General features: G+C 43.4%; 1 protein-coding gene across 5 annotated transcripts in view; it reads right to left on the reverse strand.

Moving 5' to 3' along the window:
• The window catches only part of RALGAPA2 (Ral GTPase activating protein catalytic subunit alpha 2), a 271212-nt gene that overhangs the window by 116036 nt on the left and 132162 nt on the right, over positions 1-23014 (reverse strand). For all 5 annotated transcript variants that reach the window (XR_009690052.1, XR_009690053.1, XM_061126464.1 and 2 more), the window contains 3 exons: positions 10696-10824; positions 5017-5145; positions 3918-3976 (listed from right to left, as the gene is read on the reverse strand). Coding sequence is in view for 3 of the 5 variants with exons in the window: in XM_061126464.1 (XP_060982447.1) it covers positions 3918-3976; positions 5017-5145; positions 10696-10824 (317 nt within the window). In the remaining 2 variants the exon portion in view is untranslated. The remainder of the gene's footprint in view (positions 1-3917; positions 3977-5016; positions 5146-10695; positions 10825-23014) is intronic.

Here is a 23014-nt window from a genome sequence, read left to right on the forward strand (position 1 = left end):
ATTATTTAACATCCTCATTTAGCATCTTCCTATTCTTTTACACTCACAGTGACTCCTCATGTTCTCTGTATCCTGAGGATGTCGTTTGTGATTGTGAAGTTTTGTCTACTAAGACTTTTTTTAAGCTAATGGCAGTATCATCTTACTCACAATCTGTATTCCTATACACTCTCTTAATGCTGTTTGCTGTCATGCCATCTCATCCCACTCCAATTTATATAATGAAACTCCTTACTATTTTTCTTAACTTTTCCGAATTATTATCACCCACAATTACAACTATATTCTCTCTTAATTCTCCTCTGTTTATTTGAAATCTTGCTCATATTTTAGTCTGCTTCCTTCTCTACACTTATATGGCTTTAATTTCACTGCCTAACTCCTTTCACACACAACTAAGAAAGACTGGAGATGGCAAGAGTGAATATCGACATTTTAGGAATCAGTGAACTAAAATGGACCGGAATGGGTGAATTTAACTCAGATGACCATTATATCCACTACTGTGGGCAAGAATCCCTTAGAAGAAATGGAGTAGCCATAATAGTCAACAAAATAGTCCGGAATGCAGTACTTGGATGCAATCTCAAAAACGACAGAATGATTTCTGTCCATTTCCAAGGTAAACCATTCAACATCACAGTAATCCAAGTCTATGCCCCGACCAGTAATGCTGAAGAAGCTGAAGTTGAATAGTTCTACGAAGACCTACAAGGTCTTCTAGAACTAACACCCCAAAAAGATGTCCTTTTCATTATAGGGGACTACAATGCAAAAGTAGTAAGTCAAGAAACACCTGGAGTAACAGGCAAATTTGGCCTTGGAGTACAAAATGAAGCAGGGCAAAGACTAACAGTTTTGCCAAGAGAATGCACTGATCATAGCAAACACCCTTTTCCAACAACACGAGAAGACTCTACACATGGACATCACCATATGGCCAACACGAAAATCAGATTGATTATATTCTTTGCAGCCAAAGATGGAGAAGCTCTATGCAGTCAGCAAAAACAAGACTGGGAGCAGACTATGGCTCAGATCATGAACTCCTTATTGCCAAATTCAGACTTAAATTGAAGAAAGTAGAGAAAACCATTAGACCATTCAGGTTTGACCCAAATCAAATCCCTTATGATTATACGGTGTAAGTGAGAAATAGATTGAAGGGATTAGATCTGATAGAGTGCCTGAAGAACTATGGACAGAGGTTCATGACATTGTACAGGAGGCAGTGATCAAGACCATCCCCAAGAAAAAGAAATGTAAAAAGGCAAAATGGTTGTCTGAGGAGGCCTTACAAATAGCTGAGAAAAGAAGAGAAGCAAAAGGCAAAGGAGAAAAGGAAAGATATACCCATTTGAATGCAGAGTTCCAGAGAATAGCAAGGAGAGATAAGAAAGCCTTCTTCAGGGATCAATAGAAAGAAATAGAGGAAAACAATAAAATGGGAAAGACTAGAGATCTCTTCAAGAAAATTAGAGATACCAGGAAATCTTTCATGCAAAGATGGGCACAATGAAGGACAGAAATGATATGGACCTAACAGAAGCAGAAGATATTAAGAAGAGGAGGCAAGAATACACAGAAGAACAATACAAAAAAGATCTTCATGACCCAGATAACCATGATGGTATGATCAGTCACCTAGAACCAGACATCCTGGAATGCAAAGTCAAGAGGGCCTTAGGAAGCATCACTATGAACAAAGCTAGTGGAGGTGATGGAATTCCAGTTGAGCTATTTCAAATCCTAAAAGATAATGCTGTGAAAGTGCTGCACTCAATATGTCAGCAAATTTGGAAAGCTCAGCAGTGGCCACAGGCCTGGAAAAGGTCAGTTTTCATTTCAAACCCAAAGAAAAGCAATGCCAAAGAATGTTTAAACTACTGCACAATTGTACTCATCTCACATGCTAGCAAATCAATGCTCAAAATTCTCCATGCCAGGCTTCAACAGTATAAGAACCATGAACTTCCAGATGTTCAAGCTGGGTTTAGAAAAGGCAGAGGAACCAGAGATCAAATTGTCAACATCCGTCAGATCATCGAAAAAGCAAGAGAGTTACAGAAAAACATCTACTTCTGCTTTACTGACTCTACCAAAACCTTTGACTGTGTGAATCACAACAAACTGTGGAAAATTCTTCAAGAGATGGGAATACCAGACCACCTGACCTGCCTTCTGAGAAATCTGTATGCAGGTCAGGAAGCAACAATTAGAACCAGACATGGAACAACAGACTGGTTCCAAATGGGGAAAGGAGTATGTCAAGGCTGTATATTATCATCCTGCTCATTTAACTTACATGCAGAGTAGATCAATTGAAATGCCAGGCTGGATGAAGCACAAGCTGGAATCAAGATTGCTGGGAGAAATATCAATAACTTCAGATATGCAGATGACAATACCCTCATAGCAGAAAGCGAAGAAGAATAAAGAGCCTCTTGATGAAAGTCAAAGAGGAGAGTGAAAAAGTTGGCTTAAAGCTCAACATTCAGAAAATGAAGATCATAGCATCCAGTCCCATCACTTCATGGCAGATAGATGGGGAAACAATGGCAACAGTGAGAGACTTTATTTTGGGGGGGCCCCAAAATCACTGCAGATGGTGACTGTAGCCATGAAATTAAAAGACGCTTGCTCCTTGGAAGACAAGCTATGACCAACCTAGACAGCATGTTAAAAAGCAGAGACACTACTTTGCCAACAAAGGTCTGTCCAGTCAAGACTATGGTTTTTCCAGTGGTCATGTATGGATGTGAGAGTTGGACTATAAAGAAAGCTGAGCACCAAAGAATTGATGCTTTTGAACTGTGGTGTTGGAGAAGACTCTTGAGAGTCCCTGGACTGCAAGGAGATCCAGCCAGTCAATCCTAAAGGAAATCAGTCCTGAATATTCATTGGAAAGACTGACGCTGAAGCTAAGGCTCCAATACTTTGGTCACCTGACGTGAAGAACTGACTCATTGGAAAAGACCCTGATGCTGGGAAAGATTGAAGGCAGGATGAGAAGGGGATGATAGAAGATAAGATGGTTGGATGGCATCACCAACTCGATGGACATGAGTTTGAGTAAGCTCTGGGAGTTGGTGATGGACAGGGAAGCCTGGCGTGCTGTAGTCATGGGGTTGCAAAGAGCAGGACACGACTGAGCAACTGAACTAAATTGAAGAAAGACTGACCATATTATTCACATTTCTATTCCACAGTTAGCTTGACAAAAATTTGCCTTTCTATACTAAAGGAAAAGAGGGAAAGATGGTATTGTCAAGACTTGATGAAGGTTTGAATGTAGCAGGTAAAGGAGAAATCAAGGATTTTCCCAAGCTTCTGGGCAGACGATAGTGAGATGAAGCCTGAGACAGTGAGGCTGTGGTGAAGACAGCAGACTCAAGGCTTTAGTTATGGTTGTGTTCAGTTTAGATGTGTTGAGACATCCAAGTTGAAGTTCAAGCAGGCAGTTTCATATATAAACCTTTATATATAAGGGGCGAGAAGGAGGAGCCAGGAAAATAAATTCAGCATCATCGGCAAGCAGATGGTGAATGACGTTGCTGAATGTCTCCCGGGGTACAAAACCACTGCCGAGTAAGAATCATTACCCTATACATACATTGTTTTTATAAGCTTTGGTTCATCTTTCCGTTTTCTTCCATGTTAAAAATATCAGGGAATACACCCACATATTCACAATCTTGCTTTTTATTACACAGCAGGTGGCATAATCTTCTGCACTTTACACTTTTCACATAATAATGGCACCTCTTAAAAAAAGTAATAAATGATTCCCCCCACATAATTCATACTGCACTTCTTAGTCTAAAAGTATAGTGAAAAGACAGTATTTTTTAACACTGAGTGCACGTGACTGTGTATCTTAAAATTCTGAACGCGTTCACCTTTCATGTAACATTTACCTTGCACACTCACTTGGTTCCTCTGTGGCATTCTTCAGTAAAATACTTATGAGGTAGTGCTAAAAACACAAAATGAAGGAAAATAAAAGCCTTGCTTAGTAGTTGACTTCCCACATGTTCTGTCTGGGTTTTAAGGCAGTCTGGGGCCACTGAAGGACTGAGGGGGCAGAGTCCCCAGACAGGGAAACCTGGGGAAGGACACAGGGGGCCTGGGGAAGCAGCATGGTGGTTTCAGAAGCCCACTAGACAAAAGCGTCTCTGTGTGCGCGACAAAAACCGAGCAGAGCAAAGGATTCTTCCTGGGCTTCCCCGGGGGCTCAGTGGTGAAGATTCTGCCTGCAGTGCAAGAGATCCAGGTTCGATCCCTGGGTCGGGAAGATCCCCTGGGGGAGGACATGCAACCCACTCCAGTATTCTTGCCTGGAGAATCCCATGGACAGAGGAGCCTGGCAGGCTGTAGTCCAAGGGGTTGCAAAAAGTTGGACATGGCTAAAGTGACTGAGCATGCACACACGCATAGGGGAAAAAAATCTCAGTTTTCTTTTTACCTGGATTATATACTGTACACGGAATTACATATTATTCATGTATACTAGAGATACACCAATTGATTGATTGATTTGAAAACCATCTTTGATTGCCCCAAAGTCAGCTGAGGAAAAAATCAGCTTTATTCTCCAAGGAATAATTTAGAACTTCAAATATTAGTAGTATTTAATCAGGCCAATAATGGGATTGAATATTTCAATTATTTCTTATAAATTCATTTGATGCACAAATGCAGCCTAATTAAACTAATAAAATTATTACAAAGAATGGTTCATTACAAAATTATGATCCACAGGGATGATAAACAGATCTAAGAAAAAAATACCCACAGAACCTAATCATCAGTTACAACTGCAGCACACTCTGCATCTAGCTCATTTAATCTCACAAAACTAGTGTTCTTAAAAAAAAACTACTGATACATCTAAACAACTGAGCAAAACTTTCAGGGGTAAGCAGCACAGAGCTTAATAATGGAAGAAGGAACCACAGAACCACATGGCTTGAGTGAGAAGATGCTAACCTGAGATTCTGTCATGGCATCACGTACCTTGACATCTTCTGCTCCCATGGCGACTTCAGCAACTTCAGGCACTGGCTGCCGAAGGGGAATCTCGCGGTAGGTGTTTGGAAAGCAGACCAGAGACCCAAGAATGGTGAGGGCTTCTGAACGAGGTGCCTGCACACAGGAACGGGGAATGAGACACACACTGGCTTTTTTGTTAGAATCGTTGGATAAGTGACAACATGTTTTACTTTTTCTTGACTTTGAGACAGCTCTGCTGGGGCAGTGGTCTCAGGGATGAAGTCACTATATGTTTACTGTTTTACCGCATGTTTTAAATACAAAGATTTTAAACGACTAACAGCAAAATGTTCAGATTTGCTAAAGTCGGTCAGGGAGCTCACCATTCTTGTTACACAACCTCCACAAGGCAAGACCCACCAGTCACCATCCAGGCCTGGTCTCATCTGACCCCTCAGAGCAGGGGATGTGGCCAACAGCTCCCATGCACCAGAGAGCCTTTCCATCACTCAAACACCTTAGTGGGTTGCAGAGGGGGCCAGACAGTCCCTGTGATCAGACCCTTCATTTCTCAGGATCTGGACTCTGGGTGCTGAGCCCAGTTCTCAGCCATCTCCCTTCCTAGACCTACAGTCACTTCTCCAGGACATCCAGACCTGAGGCTTTAAATGCCTCCGCCACGTGGCTGACTCTCCACCACCACCTCTCAGCCCAGAGTCTACATCTACTACTATAGCTACTCTGTAGCTTCCTTCCTGAGTCCACATCTGGAGACCTGACAACATTTCCGCCATCTCTGCTCGGGGTCCAGAAGGCATCTCACCCCAAAAGGCTCGCCCTCGCCATGGGGTCCTGTGACTCTGCGTGATGCCACCTGCCTCCAGTACTACCTTCTCCTCTGCTGCTCTTACTTTTCTCTATTTTCATGTTAAGAAAATTTCTAAATGTAAAAGTGGAGAAAATGTGATATCCATGGACCCAACATCTAGACTCAAAATGTTACCACTCTTGCCTCATTTCTTTTTCATTTCAATATTTAAAATTTGTTTAAAACTTTCTACTTTGGGGACTTCCCTAGTGGTCCAGTGGTTAAGAATCTGCCTCCCACATAGAAGGAACATACCTCAACATAATAAAAGCCAAAATTATGATAAATCATAAGCAAACATCATCCTCAATGGTGAAAAACTGAAAGCATTTCCCCTAAAGTCAGGAACAAGACAAGGGTGCCTACTCTCCCCACCACTATTCAACATAGTTTTGGAATTTTTAGCCACAGCAGTCAGAGAAGAAAAAGAAATAAAAGGAATCCAGGTGGAAAAGAAGAAGTAAAACTCTCACTGTTTGCATATGACACGATCCTTTACATAGAAAACCCTAAAGACACCACCAGAAAATTACTAAAGCTAATCAATGAACATAGTAAAGTTACAGGATATAAAATTAATACACAGACATCCCTTGCATTCCTATACACTAACAATGAGAAAACAGAAAGAGAAATTAAGGAAACAATCCCATCCACCATTGCAATGAAAAGAATAAAATACTTAGGAATAAATTTACCTAAAGAAACAAAAGACCTATATATAGAAAAACTATAAAACACTGGTGAAAGGAATCAAAGATGACACAAATAGATGGGAAAATATACCATGTTCATGCATCAGAAGAATTCAATATAGTGAAAATGAGTATACTACCCAAAGCAATCTATAGATTCAATGCAATCCTATCAAGCTACCAACAGTATTTTTCATAGAACTAGAACAAATAATTTCACAGTTTGTATGGAAATACAAAAAACCTTGAATAGCCAAAATAATCTTGAGAAAGACGAATGGAACTGGAGGAATCAATCTGCCTGACCTCAGACTATACTACAAAGCTACAGTCATCAAGACAGTATGGTACTGACACAAAGACAAAAATGTGGATCAATGGAAGAAAATAGAAAGCCCAGAGATAAATCCACGCATCTATGGGCACCTTATCTTTGACAAAGGAGGCAAAAATATACAATGGAGAAAAGACAATCTCTTTGACAAGTGGTGCTGGAAAAACTGGTCAACCACTTGTAAAAGAATAAGACTAGAACACTTTCTAACACCATACACAAAAATAAACTCAAAATGGATTAGAGATCTAAATGTAAGACCAGAAACTATAAAACTCCTAGAGGAAAACATAGGAAGAACACTCTCTGACATAAATCAGAGCAAGATCCTCTATGACCCACCTCCCAGAGTAATGGAAATAAAAGCAAAAATAAACAAATGGGACTTAATTAAATTTAAAAACTTTGGTACAATGAAGAAAACTACAAGCAAGGTGAAAAGAAAGCCTTCAGAATGGGAGAAAATAATAGCAAATGAAGCAACTGACAATTAACCTCAAAAATATACAAGCAGCTCATGCAGCTCAACACCAGAAAAATAAACAACCCAATCAAAAAAATGGGCCAAAGAACTAAACAGACATTTCTCCAAAGAAGACATACAGATGGCTAACAAACACATGAAAAGATGCTCAACATCACTCATTATCAGAGAAACGCAAATCAAAACCACAATGAGGTACCATCTCACGCCGGTCAGAATGGATGCTATGAAAAAGTCTACAAACAATAAATGCTGGAGAGGGTGTGGAGAAAAGGGAACCCTCTTACATTGTTGGTAGGAATGCAAACTAGTACAGCCACTATGGAGAACAGTGTGGAGATTCCTTAAAAGACTGGAAATAGAACTTCCATATGACCCAGAAATCCCACTGCTGGGCATACACACCAAGGAAACCAGAATTGAAAGAGACCTGTGTACCCCAGTGTTCATCACAGCACTGTTTACAATAGCTAGAGCATGGAAGCAACCTAGACGTCTATCAGCAGACAAATGGATAAGAAAGTTGTGGTACATATACACAATGGAATATTACTCAGCTATTAAGAAGAACACATTTGAGTCAGTTCTAATTAGGTGGATGAAACTGGAGCCTATTATGCATAGTGAAGTAAGTCAGAAAGAAAAAAACCAATACAGTATATCAACGCATATATATGAAATTTAGAAAGATGGTAACAACGACCCTACATTCAGGACAGCAAAAGAGACACAGATGTAAAGAACAGACTTTTGGACTCTGTAGGAGAAGGCGAGGGTGGGATGATTTGAGAGAATAGCATTGAAACAAGTATATTACCATATGTGAAACAGATGACCAGTCCAAGTTCGATGCATGAAACAGGGCACTCAAAGTCAGTGCGCTGGGACAACCCAGAGGGATGGGATAGGGAGCGGGGTTCCGGACCAGGGGACGCATGTACACCCATGGCTGACTCATGTCAATGTATGGCAAAAATCACCACAATGCTGTAAAGTAATTAGCCTCCATTGAAATAAATTAATTTATTAAAAAAAAAAAAAAAAAAAGAATCTGCCTTCCAAATCAGGGGGCGCAGGTTTGATCCCTGGTCGGGGAGCTAAGACCCCATATGCCTTGTGGCCAAAAACACCAAAACAGAAGCAATATTGTAACAAATTCAATAAAAGCTTAAAAAATGGCCCATATTAAAAATTAAAAAAACAAACTTTAAAAAAGTTTCTACTTTCAATAAAGAAAATTCAAGACACTGTGTCATTCCACCTCTGTGCCCTCCAGAGGGAATAGTTGACTTGTGTTAACTCAAAATTTTGACTGAGCAGCTGTGGCCCCATCCAAACACCTCTCACTGGTTCCCTTATGATTTTAAACTTCAAGTTTAAACTAAGATTGTGGTGGTGGTGGTTTAGCTGCTAAGTCATGTCCAACTCTTTGCCACCCCATGGACTATAGCCCACCAGGCTCCTCTGTCCATGAGATTTTCCAGGCAAGAATACTGGAGTGGGGTGCCATTTCCTTCTTCAGGGCACCTTCCCAAGCCAGGGATCGAACCTGTGTCTCCTGAATTGCAGGAGGTTTCTTGCCTTGCATGTGGATTCTTTACCGACAGAGTCATCATCTTACCTAAGTGTTATTAATAAGCTGCAGTGATTCAAAGCAATTTGAAGAGGTACTGTCTCTTTATGCAGTGTAACTTTTACATTCAAATTCTCATATTTTCTCTCTTTCTCTTTAAAAAAATGTTTTGGAAGGCTACTTTAATAACTCATCTAGCCAAAAGATAAATTTTCACTGAGAATGACCACCATGCATGAAATTATCACTAGAAAGGGCACCTGTATTTTCACAGGAATCTCGCAGAGCAAGTAAATAAAATTTTAATAATGTATGATTTTCCTCCCTCTATGCTCTTTTTCCAATGCTTTTTTTCCCCAAAAGTTTTTCAATTTTTTTCCAAAGATTTTTCAATGCATATTTGAATGATTAAAAGTAAATTAGGAGATTATTCGCAAATGATTATCCTATAATCTTTTTCAGAAGTAAGTATGAAGTTGTCATAATCTTTACCAAAAAAAGTTAAATTCAACAATTTCCTTACATCTTTCCACTCATCCTTCCTTTTTGCTCTCATCTCTCTTCCCTCCCCTTTGCTTTTTAATTTATCCCTATAAGAAAAATTGCATGAAAAGTGCCAGCATGAAATACCAGTGATACAAAGTATTAAGAAACAATTTAATTTAAAATCCAGGGCTGGAGTTTGAATTTGCCCTGAGAAAAAGAAATAAGGAGAATGAAAAGTAACAATGTGTCAAAAAAAACAGGTAGCTGGATACTCACATTGATTTTAACAGTTCATGACAAACATTAAAACTAATTTATTTACACCATTTGAATTGAAGTCGTGTCCAACTCTGCAACCCCATGGACTGTAGTCTAAAGGGCTCCTCTATCCATTGGATTTTCCAGGCAAGGGTACTGGAGCAGGTTGTCATTTCCTTCTCCAGGGGATCTTCCTGATCTAGGGAGCGAACTCAGGTCTCCCACATTGCAGGCAGACACTTTACCATCTGAGCCACCAGGAAAGCCATTTGAAGAGGGGAAAAATTGGTCTGGACAGGTAACAGCCATACAGAACACAGATGTGTACAGAGTACAGATGTGAAAGCCTTTCAACTAAAACAGATAATAGTGTTCACTCAAAGGCATTAATACCTTGCCCTAATAATAACAGTATTAGGAGGCAAACATTGAGGTTATAAATAAATTCTTTTTGTAACCCCTAATGCTCATTTAGTCCACTAGCTTCTAATTTTTTAGTATAAGAATTCTGCCCGAGTTTTAAGCCATATGAATAAAAAGATATATATCAATTTTTCGGTTCAAGATTTTAAAGTTCTAAGTTTATATTTTAAGAAAATATTTTCTATTAGACTTACAATAAGACTTAATAACAGAAAAAAGCTTCATTGAGAATGTACACTTAAGATTCTCCCTTAACCACAGACATCCATGTCTGTGCCACCATTTACTGAAAAATGCTAATGAGATTCTAGAAGGCGAGTCCTGCTTCTCACCGTGCAAATGTGCTGAGATATTAGTGAGGATATGATTTCTCACACTCTGGCCTTTTGATGAAACGCCTTTCCACCACCAGCGTGTCATCTTATCCTACAATTTCACACATCAGCTGCCAGGGCATCTACCCGAGAGCCCAGTTTCACGTTGCACTAATGAGTCAACACCTGTTAGGAGTGGAGAAATCTGAACCTTGTTAGCCACTGGGAAGCCTCCTGGGAGCCGGGTGTTGAGCACTGTCACACTCACCGCCAGCGTGTCTGCACTGAGGACCCTGCCAGCGGCCGTGATGAAGTCCCCCACCAGCATGGAGAAGCCAGGCAAACCCAGGGAGAAGAAGCGGGGCGGGCAGTGCCTTATGATGGTGTTTAGGATATCCTAGAAGGGAAGAGAAGAAAACACCACTGTAACTTTCAAGACCACAATTCCAAAGTCATCAGTTCATCTGCACATACGATTGGGCTGTTTCAGTTGTGTCTGACCCTTTACAACACTATGCACTGTAGCCTGCCAGGCTCCTCTGTCCATGGCATTTTTCCGGCAAGAACACTGGAGTGGGTTGCCTTGCCCTCCTCCAGGGGATCTCCCTGACCCAGGGATCGAATCCGTGTCTCCTGTGACTTCTGCATTGCAGGTGGAATCTTTATGGCTGAGCCACCAGGGAAGCCTGATACCTAAGGCTACTGTGTGATTATCTAAGAGAACACAGACTCATGGAACTTTTTCAGTGAAAAAGGTTCTAGGAGAGGAGTTAGTCCAGGGCTACTGTATTCATTTTACAGGTAGGAGAATGGAGATGCTAAACCGTTCATAGGGTGACTTGTCTAAGATCTAAATCATGGCATTGGGACCAGATGCTTTTGCCTTTTTCATGCAGAGGCGAGCTCCCTGGACGAGCTACAGGAGTGTCTGTGTATGTTGTGTGTTAGTTGCTCAGTCGTGTCTGACGCTATGCGATCCCATGGACTGTAGCCCACCAGTCCTCTCTGTCCATGGGATTCACCAGGCAAGAATACTGGAGTGGATTGCCATGCCCTCCTCCAGGGGATCTTCCTGACCCAGGGATTGAACCCGGGTCTCCGGCATTGCAGGCGGACTCATTACCATCTGAGGAGTGTGGAAGTAGATAAATACATAAAACCTGCAAGCAGCTGTCAATTCTCAACTTTTTCAGTTCACGAAAGTCAAAGCGCACTGTTCTGTGACAAACTCCTCAAGTTGGCAGAGATGGAAACTTCACTCCTTAGGTGACTGCAAGAGTGAAACAGTGGGAGTGGAGGGGTATGGGGTCCCGCTGGGATGGATCACATGGTGGGCAATGCTCTGGGTAGAAGTGGATGGTGAGGCAGCTGTGCCCGGTGCAGCAAGTAGACGATCTCCCCCAGACACCAGGCCTCTCACTGGTGGGTGGCCAGCTGGCCCCTGCCCGCCAGCTCTGTTCTGAGACTGACACCCCATTCCAGCCCATGGCAGACCGCCGCTCCCCTCCTGGACGGCATTCCTGCCATCCATGGCTGGGCCACATCTCTGAAGCCATCTGTGTGAGTGAGTGTGTGCAAAGAGGATTAGTAAGAAAATCACAACTGTTTTCATGCTGTTCTAGGCCAAGTGCATTCATCAAATGTACTGAAGTGCTACAGGTATGTGATTTGCAGTTACATAACCTAGAATTAGTCCCCAAAAGTAGGAGTAAGAAGAAAAACACACCAAAAAACGTCCCCCAAACCGTCCTCAAATTTCAGGGTGGCTATTTGAAAATCCTTAAGATAATCCCGACTTAACTTGATTAAATTAGAGTAAAGGAGCAGCAATGTGCTACATCCTAACAGGTTAAGTCCTTTATAATAAAAATAACCTCAGTGAAAAACTTGTAATGGTAAAAGAAAATTTTCCTGTGTTCACAAAACATTTTTCTATGGTTTCTTCCTTACACAGTCAGCTCACTCAGTGTCTACAAATCATTATGTTTATGTCCTTTAAAAATGACTGTGCAGTGCCTACTCTATTAAAACTCTTATATGGCAAATTACTTCACAACTACTAATGCAAGGTTTTAGCATTTCAGCAGACGTTTTCCTATACTGAAAAATAGAGAGATCAAACAGATAAATAAGCAGATAAAACGGAGGAAGGAAGGAGGAAAGGAAAGAAAAACCCGAACCATGCTTCTCCCAGGTTAATGTTTAAACTTGCTGTAATCACGTCCTTTGATACGTTTCAGTGTCCACATCAGCCAAGGCAAACATTCTAGGAGCTGAGCAGATGGACACTGCAGTTTAGAAAGTGTGTGGTCAACTCTCGCTCCAGGAGCGGAACAAAAGATCCACCTTTTTCATAATGAAGCCTCTGATTAATGCCCTGGGCTCCTCACCACACACCTGTAATTACTCACAGAGGTACACTCTGCGCTGGGCCTCGTCGAGGGGTATCAGGCATCAACGTCTCGGGCAGCAGATGGAAGCACTCTTCTGTTGACATCTGCTGCCACGAAAGGATTCGTGCAAACCTGGCTTGCAAGGTAGCAGAATGCCATGCATGGGAAGATTAATAATGCAAACAACCATGATGTTAACTTGGTTAGGTTTGCCTTCATTCCATCTGTTGAGAGGAGGAACTCAGCCTTGATCTCTGTGGATTTTTAACATCTTTATTGCATACTTAAATCACAGATTTTTTTTTTTAAACCACTGGAATTGAGAAGTTTAATTTTTAAAAAAGGGTTTTCTCAGATGAGTTTATGGGAATTAGGAACAAAATCCTTTAACAAGCTAAAGCCAGGATTTATACATGAAATTCATTTTCACTTCACAAGTTTCAGGCGTGTCAGGGCAACGAGCTGCAAATGGGGCATTCCAAAAACTAAGTTGCCACCAGTGCTGAAGACGGCAGAGGTGCGGGCAGCAAGATCAAGTCCCAGGCTCCCCACCCCCTGGACTGCAGCCAGGCTCTTCAACGGAACCTGTTTCTATGGGCGAGAAGATTGGAAAGAGAGGGCAAGATGACAGATGGCTGGCCTGGCCTGCCCGCCACCCACGGAAGGCGGCCCCCAGGAGAAGCGGAGCCGCCAGATACAGCAGTGCTGGGCCGGGGTTAACGTGGGGGTTAAAGGGGGGGACTGTGCGGCCAGTTGGCCAAGTTAGGGCCATATGCTGGCTTATTCCGCTTACCCACACTGAAATGGAACAGCCTGAAGACGACATCTTAGTGACGACATTCTGCAATCAGGAATAACTGGGATGCTAGAAGGACAGCAGCTGCACCTTCCCAGAAAGAGTGGGGTCTACCCAGTGCTTTGGCCATCTCCGGGAGGAGCCCTCTCTCGCCTTCCTCTCCACACACCCCGAGCACAGTGATGCTGCGGTCTTTGCAAAGATGGAAATCCTGAGACTAAAACTTTCCAGTCAGTCAGCAGGCCTTCGCAGAGACCAGACAGGACAGTGCTTCTCAAACACCAATTATACACATACAACCCTCATGTTTTTTTTGTCATATTCAAGTCCAAAGAGAACACTATGTCGTTTTTTAAAAAGGAACTCACTTTTTTTTTTCCATGTAAATAAGAATGTTCTGGAAAGCCAGTATTCTGTGTCATGCATGTGTGTGAGTGCATGCTCAGTTGCTCAGTTCTGTCTGACTCTTTTAAGACCCCATGGAGCCCACCCGCCTCCTCTGTCCATGGGATTTCCCAGGCCAAAATAGTGCAGTGGGTTGCCATTTCCTACTCCAAGGTATCTACCTGACCCAGGAATCAAACCTGTGTCTCCTGCGACTCCTGCATTGGCAGGCAGATTCTTTACCACTGCGCCACCCATGGGAAGCCCCAGTCTATGTCATAAATAGGAAATAACCCTTAAATCAGTATAATTATAGTGAACCAAGGATACTGAATTTTTGCCAAAGGTTTCAGTCGGATGCAGACTCTCCCTGTTAAAAGCGTGGTTTGCATCCTGGGCGGAGAGAGAATTCTGTCCCTGATCCAGCTCCTGACCCAACTCCTGATTGCAGAGCTGGCAGAGCCAGGGCAACGGCTCCTAGGGTGCGACTCAGGGCTATTCTGTGCCTCCTCCTTTGTGGGGTATATGGCCCTGTTCTGCAGTCAGACTCTGGCAGCGTAGAAAGAGTCCCAGGTCTGGGGTCAAGGCCCCCTGCACAGGGTCGTGGACAGATCACATCGTGCTGAGAACTTCTGGTTTCTCTTCCAAGCAGGGGCTGATTCCCCCAGACTTAAATGTGTCAGGAAAGATGTGAACACACGCCTTTGTAAGTTGGAAAGGGTCACACAGAAGTGGAATAAAAACATAAGGGAAGGACCATGAAGGATTTTTTATTTTCTGTAATTTACTCTGTAGAATTTAGTGAACTACTATTTTGCTGATGCTCAGAAAGAGCTTTTTAAAACATTTCAAAGGTGGCTCCCAAAGCCTCTTAGATTACATTCTCCCAGAAGTTAAAAAAAAAATACAAATTAATGCTCTTAAATAATATCCTTAGCAAAGTGTTACAGCAACCAGCCAAAGTGTATATAATTCACAGGGCAAATGATGCAATAAAAATGGGAAAAGCTCTTTTTTAGATTTGCTAGAGCCCACTCTTCTAAGGAGTTCTAGAGTTTACCCCAATCAAGTGAGTCTGATAGCAAAAATTAGTTTCTTTTCCATATTTTTAAACGGACTGAAAATAATAAGCAAAACAGCAAGCTGCATCAAAAATGGACTCTAAAATAGGAATGAAGTTTATTCTTGAAAACTGACCAGCATGAAACTCTTTCACATGCTTTTGTTCAAAAGAAAGCAAATTCAATCTGCAAAAAGCTGGAGGAGGAGGAACGGACCTTCAAACTAGTATTTTCCTCTCGTTTTTGGTTAAAAGTCCACACACAAGCTACACTGAGTATGAAAACTAGATTGTAAGATGATGATTATGGATGTATAGCTTATCCACAGATTCAGGTTTATGGGAAAGGAACTGCTAGGAGCATCTGTCTCTTATCGCTGATCTTACAAAAAATCAGGTAATTCAAACAGAGGCGTGTTGCTTCCTCCCCTCCAAAGCACAGTTCTATAAACACGAACCGCATTCAGCCTAGTAAATGAATCGCTTTAATTGAATGCTATGTACACAGCAACTGGAAAAACCATAAGTGATAAGAAAAACATATGGTGATAGCAACAGAAATTGGTTTATTCATTTTGCATAGTGCTGTTTCTTTAGTTCTCTTATAATTGACCTTTAGAACGATAAATGTGTAAAATAATTTTGTTTATTATGGCTTCAAACCTTCCAACAATTACACAAAATGAAAATTTAAAAGGAAGGATTCATTCTGGAAGCATTTCCATTGTTTACATAATTGCACAGCTATAATTTAGTGCTCGTGTTGTTATGGAAAATAAAAAAGGGCCATTACAGGCCATTTCAATTCAAAATATTGCACAGTGGTGTCAAAAAATGGGGGAAAAACGTTCACTATAAAGCAGTTTAAAATGGATTAACCCTGTAAACAGAAACATTTCAATATAGCATTCGATGAAATACAAGTGTTCAAGAAGCAGCCATCCTTCACATGGAATTAGAAATGTTGCAACTGTACTTTCACACCAATTACATATATATTATTCACTTAATATTTGCTCACGGCCCAGCAGATGATGGTGGTAACACAATAGCCGGCCATCTGTCTCCCTGCTTCCTCGGCGGCCTCGCGCCCGCTCCTTGGAGCAAACAGATCCAGTTATTCCCCTGAAAGTCACTCAGACCTTCCAGGAGGCCAAACGGAATTGTTCAGAAATAGAATCCATGTATGCGAAGTCACTGTAGTCCTCCTTTCACATCTGAGGGAAAATGCTAAACCACTGAATGATTTCCTCACTAGTTTTCAGAAGACACCTTTTCTCTACAATAGTCTATGGGAAGTTCTTCTGTTTGGGAGGATGTGGACTGTTGGGATCCGGTTATCCCATTAATCTGGTTAACAGATCCCGTTCATGGAATTACTAATTAGCAGAAGAAGTGAATGCAGAGGGTTACTTGGAACACTACCCCTGGACATAATCTAACCTTTCTTTAACAATTAAAGAGGCAGGCACAATCCTGAAGTGCCTCAACAACAAATTTCTAAGTATCAGTGATCGCTTTATTGGCGAGGCTTGATATGCTGAGTGACAGAAAAGTCTTGGCTTCCGGAAGGACAGATCTGAAAAGCCCCCCCAAAGTTCAATCCCAAGGTCCCCTCACTACTGCTGAGGAGTCTCTACTCCTCTAGCTTACCTGCCCTCTTCTACACACCACAAACTGTGACCTGGCCCCGCCAGGCTCTACAGCGGTTCAGGAAGGGCTTTTGCTGATAAAAAGGCTTTATGACTATAGCCTGTAAGTCGATTTATGTTGATGTACGGCAAAAACCATCACAATACTGTAAAGTAATTATTCTCCAATCAAAATAAATTCATTAATCAAAAAAAAAAAAGGAAAGAAAAGCATAACAGGGACTTCTGGTGGCCCGGTGGCTAAGACTCTGAGTTCCCAATGCAGGGGTCCGGTCCCTGGTAGGGGAACTAGATCCCACATGCCTCAACTAAGACCTAGCGCAGTCAAATAAATGAATAAAAATACATATTAAGAAAAAGAAAGTTATTAACAGATCATGTCATAAGCACTGCCCTTACAGAAAGTCACTGGAAATAAACACAGAGGACAAAGCTTAAAAATTACTTTCAGGATCTGGGCCAAGGAATACGCAGTACAAGCAACTCGTTCTCTGCTCAAAAGGCCAACTGTGGTGTAATCTGTTTGGCGGAAAGGCAGAGATTTTTATGCGTGCTGGACAAATGTGACTTCTCCAGGTGTAACTATGTTACCAAGGCCAGGAGAAATATGACAGGACAGAGTAATTGGGTTCTGCCTTCTGCCGCTGGAGAAACAAAATCACCTCCTACTTCTCACCCTGAAAAGTGCTTCAGAGAAGACACAGCAAAGGAGAGAGTCACAAACACAAAACAAACTTCTAAGGGTCACAGCATTGCTGCTTGAACCATATGCGTAGGACCTGGGACAGAATTAGAAGGCAGATGGCAGAGAAAGCCACTGCAAACCACAAGCCCTACAGGAGAGCCTCGGGTTTTTTTTTGTTTTTTTTTTTTTTTTTTATGATTGCTTAACAATGAATCCCTCATCTGAGAAGAAAAACTCAGCTCGCCTTTAAACTGATGAAGATGGGCTGATTGCTCCAGGAAAAGGGAGACTGATTGGTTAACTGATTTTAAGAAACACTATATGAATTCTGATACTGGAGCTGACAATGTCACCAGCCTGCCTTACCTGCCTCTTTTTCTTTTTGTTGTCTATAAAAGCTTTGGATGTAATTTACCTAGAATAAAAATTCACGCTTTAGAGAGTTACAACTCAGTGGTTTTTAGTATACTCATGGAGTCGTGCACTGTCCCCACTAACTTGGGAGACTGAAGAAGGGAGGCTGCAAACCCACCAGGAAGTCCTGGCACATTTACGATTCCAGAAGATGAGGGATGCTGCTGAGAGTCACAGAGAGAAGGGACTTGCCAGCTGCCCCCACCCCCGTCCCCCGGCCCTGGAGATGCCTCAGTCTGCCTCTGTAAGGACCATCTTAGCTGTGACCCTGATAAGCCTCAAATCCACAACATGACAGTTTGCACAACAGGCTGGCCTAATGAGGGTGATGCAGGTGCTTCTGAGCCGTGATTAACCCCTCGCGACGAGACTTTAGCAAGCGAGGGCTTCAAGGAGCTGCTGCTGGTAAATGACGAGGTGGGGGATTGGGGGGAGGGGAGCACAGAGGCTGTGTCGGGCTTCCCTGGTGGTTCAGATGGTAAAGAATCCGCTTGCAATGTGGCAGACCTGGGTTCGATCCCTGGGTCAGGAAGCTCCCCTGGAGGAGGGCATGACAACCCACTCCAGTATTCTTGCCTGGAGGGTTCCATGGACAGAGAAGCCTGGTGGGCTAGAGTCTATGCAGTTGCAAAGAGTCGGACATGACTAAGGCGACTTTCACTTGCACTTGGAGGTTACACCAGACTCGCGTGTGCTCACTGGTCAGGGACACCTCGTTCTGGAAGAGGACTGCCCCGGATAGTCAGATCTGTGCACAAAGGCATCTGTGCATCCCTAGAATATACCAGGGCCTGGGGGGTGGGGTGGGGGTCGGAGGATGCTTAACTTTGCTTTCTCTGCGGCTACCACCTGCTCGTTGCAGAAGAGGCCAAACTGAGTCAAGTCTCTCCACGCTCTCCTCCACCCTGTCCTTAATAGCTTTGACGGTATTCTGCAGCAGAAGCAGGGGTCACAGCCTCACTGAGCACAGGCTGGTCAGAAACACACTAATGGCACCTAATCATGTGAGAACCTACAGCATCATCAAGGTAGGAGTTATTCCCATGAGTGGACCACGTTGTTTAGTTGCTCAGTCATGTCTCTTTTGCGACCCCACACACTGTAGCCCACTGGACTCCTCTGTCTATGGGATTTCGTAGGCAGGAATCCTGGAGTAGGTTGCCATTTCCTTCTCCAGGGGATATTCCCAACTCAGGGATGGAACCTGTATCTTCTGCATCGGCAGGCGGATCTTCTTTACTGCCTGAAGATACCAGGGAAGCCCCAGGGAGTGAACCACGCACATGTATGTAGGTATTAGACAGGCAGCCACACTGTTTCCAGGTTCCCTGTTTGTCCTGTCTCAGGAATACCTCAGCTAGAAATAAACGCTCCTCATGACAGTGAATCAGTCCAACCAGTCCATCCTAAAGGAAATTAGTCCTGAATATTCACTGGAAGGGCTGATGTTGAAGCTGAAACTCCAATGCTTTGGCCACTTGATGAAAAGAAATGACTCACTTGAAAAGACCCTGATGCTGGGAAAGATTGAAGGCGGGAGGAGAAAGGGACGACAGAGGATGAGATGGTTAGATGGCATCACTGACTCAATGGACATGAGTTTGAGTAAACCCTTGGAGTTGTTGATGGACAGGGAGGCCTTGTGTGCTGCAGTCCATGGGGTCGCAAAGAGTCGGACACAACTGAGTGACTGAACTGAACATAATACTGAAAAGAAATTCTTAGAGAAAACCATAAGCTGAACACAACTCAGGTGCCACCCAAGGCCATGGCCAATATGCAGGGCAGGTATAACTGTCCACAACAGTTCCTCACCCTCACGCAAAGACCCAGATTAGGCTCCAACACACACGCCTGTTCTCTCAGAAAGAAGTACCGAAATCCACGGCGGGGAAGATTCACTGAGTCTGCGTGACAGGGTATTTAGTGTTCCTTGGGACCACAAAACCTTAGAGAAGGAAGATCTGGAAAGGTCATCATTCGACCTTTCCATTTTATACACAGCGAGAAAGAGGTCAATCAAGGCCAGAAAGAGACCAAGGTGTGGACAAAAACTCGAGCATCAGAAGAGAAACTGTGACCTCGGGATCAATGAGGACCCCCTGGACACCCGGGAGCAGAGAGCCTCGAACGCACGGCACCACGCTGAGGGCGACACTTTCAAGAGCAAAGTATTCTCTCACCTCATTCACTCTGCTTAAGAATGCAAATATATTTTTAAAGCTATACTTTCAAGTGAAGTCAACAAGTGGTTGCCGTGGCTTAAAAATGTGCTTCCGGAATGTATACACTAGACACACAGCCCTGATGCCCATGGAGGTGCGATCACAGGGGAAACCTCCTCTAAGCAATGACCTCCAAGGGGCAGGGGGCAGCCCTGTACAGTTGAGAGAGAGGCCCAGATCATCGGGACCCACTCTGCATTAGCCAGCCCTCCACAGAGACCCAGGGAAGGAAGCAACAGTTGACACATAGGCTTTGGGTGGGTCTTCACAGAAGCACCATCTTGCACACGCTCACCCAAGACTCAAGTTTTTTTAAAAAAAAAAAGGTATTTTTTTTTTAAAAATTTTTTTAATTTTTTTTTCTATTTTTTTTTTCAGTGGTCAACCACTCGTAAAAGAATGAAACTATTTTAATGTCTTATTACTAAAAGGTTCTCTTTTGCTAACATCTCTCAAGCCCACAAATACCTACCAAAAGATATTTTTCCACAGAAGAACAAAAGAGAACTGTTGTTTATTGTTTCTTTATAAAACAATGTTCTCTCTGAACTGTGTTCCAGTAAATAGCATTAATAGCTGAACAATCTGCAATTACCACCCTGCCACTTATTGTTATGCATTAAAAAGAAATCAACACACAAAAAGAGATTAATCCCCACAAGGAGAGCACTTCCTTCCAGGAACAAAACTTCCATTTACAATGCTCTTCTTGACATTGTTTCCTTGTATCCAAGGTCGATCCTGATGGACCATAACTCACAATCATTATTTTAAAATCTCTTATATTAAAAAAAAAATCCCTCCCTTCCAAATGTAGTTGAAGCAGCCTCCTCGCCCAAGTAACTGTTTAGTACTTGAAATGGGAGAAGCCATCTCATTTCTTCTCTGCCTAAAGGAAACATGTGAATTTTCTCAAGAATCTTCATTGAGTTCTAAATGTTTAAAGAGGAACTTGTAAGTCAATAGGCGATATTCCGGTCACAGGGAATCCTTTCTGCTATCTGGCACTGGGGTTTCATTGTGCTCACCTTTCCAATGCCCCCAAGACAGCCGCTAGGACCCTACTTCATGGGACAACAACTTCAAGCCAGACGAGCCTGTGTGGTCACAGATGCAAGGAAACAAGAGATCCACATGCAAGGTCAGGGCTCAAGCCCCACAGTGGATGCCCCTTTCCTTAGGCTGCCTGTGTGGTGGCCAGGCCACGTGGCCCAGGACAGATACCCTAGAGTGTGAGAGGCTGCAAATCCCAAAGGGGTCACCGTGCCTGGTGTGAACCGGACACTGGTGTGAACCGCACACTGGTGTGAACGGGACACTGGTGTGAACCGGACACCGGGCTGGGAAGTCCCCCGGCCTGATCTCTCACCAGACAGGGCTCCGGACCTCTGAAGAAAGCCACCATCTGTGCCCATGGGCTGACATGCCACCACAAAGTCTGTGCTCTGCTCACCTTCCCCCTGTTGGCTCTCCCAGTGACCTGCATGGGGGAACAGAGCCCCCCTGAGCCCCTCCCCGCTGCACTCACACCTACAGCTGCATGCTCTCAGCCAGATTGGGCTCCAGACAAAATACATCTCGGATGTTTTTCATGTTGATTCTGAACCAATCAGTTTACTTCATGTGTTACTTCAATTGATTGATTTTTTTTTTTTAATTTATTGGCTGTGCTGGGTCTTTGTGACTGTGTGGGCTACTCTCTAGTTGTGGTACATGGGCTTCTCACTGTGATGGCTTCTCTTATTGCAGAGCGTGGGCTCTAGGTGTACAGGCTTCAATACTTGGGGCTCCCGGACTCTGGAGCACAGGTTCAGGAACTGTGGCACACGGGCGTAGTTGCTCTGAGGCAGGTGGGATCTTCCTGGACCAGGAATTAAACCTGTGTCTTCTATGTTGGGAGGCAGATTCTTTATCACTGAGCCACCAGGGAAGCCCTTATTTTACAAGCTGAACCATAGGAACTGTACCTCCCTCCTCTTTTTTGGAAAAACAGTCTCATGTTGGCAATTTCCATACAGTTCACCTAAAACACCTGCCTCCCCTGCTTCAGTCTCCCTGGTTAAACCTTCAAGTGTTTTCCTGTCCTTGGTTAAGCTGGGAGCTTCCTTTCATCCTCTGATGGCTGCCGAAATGCACGGGTTAATTCACAGGGCCTGGCCCTTCCCCTGCCCTGGCGTCCTTACACAGCTTCTCTTTGCTGACTCTCCTGGTTGTAAAGTCTTTGCTGGAGTCCTAGGCACCGTAGAGTGTGACATCCCTGGCCTCTACTCACTAGATGCCAGCATGCCCCACTCCCCACTGTGACAACCAGAACGTCTCCAGACACGCCCAAGATCCCCAGAGCTCCCCCATGGCTCAGGAATCCCTGTTCTCCTGTCAACGGGGGCGAGCTTGCCACCAAACAAGGTCAATGCCTGCTCTGAAACTGATGAAGTGAAAAGCTCAACCAGAAGGTCCAGCTCAGGGGCCACTGTCACCTGCTCCTCCCCAGGATGTACGTGGGTTCAGGGAGCTCTCCTGTGACTCCTTTGATGCTCTATCAACTGGCACATTGATGGAGTGTCCACTCTCCTTGAGAGCCTGCTAAGGAAGATTCTGGCGACTTGGGCTTCGAAAGACCATGGACCTTCCAGAGAGATGCCTTGAGGTAAAAGAACGTTTTCTCTGCTGGAAACTGCAGGCAAGCTCATACACTGCATGGTGAGCGTATTCAGTATGAATACAAGCTTTTAATTTTCCACATATATTGAGTTGCTGTATTGCATTTTTATTTACTGTATGTCATGCAGACACTTATTAGACCCTGATGGCTAAACAGATGTAATTAGTATCCTTCACTGGTAGCATGTACTTGAAAGTCTTGACATTTTCAGCTCAGGAAGGGAAGTCCAACAAAAGCACAGTGTTAGCCTCTCAGGTGGACCGTTCCTCTCAGGACCACCCCCTAGGCGATCACCTTACACCTTTTGAAGCCGTGG

The sequence above is a fragment of the Dama dama genome, chromosome 23 (genome assembly GCF_033118175.1).
Source record: "Dama dama isolate Ldn47 chromosome 23, ASM3311817v1, whole genome shotgun sequence".
NCBI classification, from domain to species: Eukaryota; Metazoa; Chordata; class Mammalia; order Artiodactyla; family Cervidae; genus Dama; species Dama dama.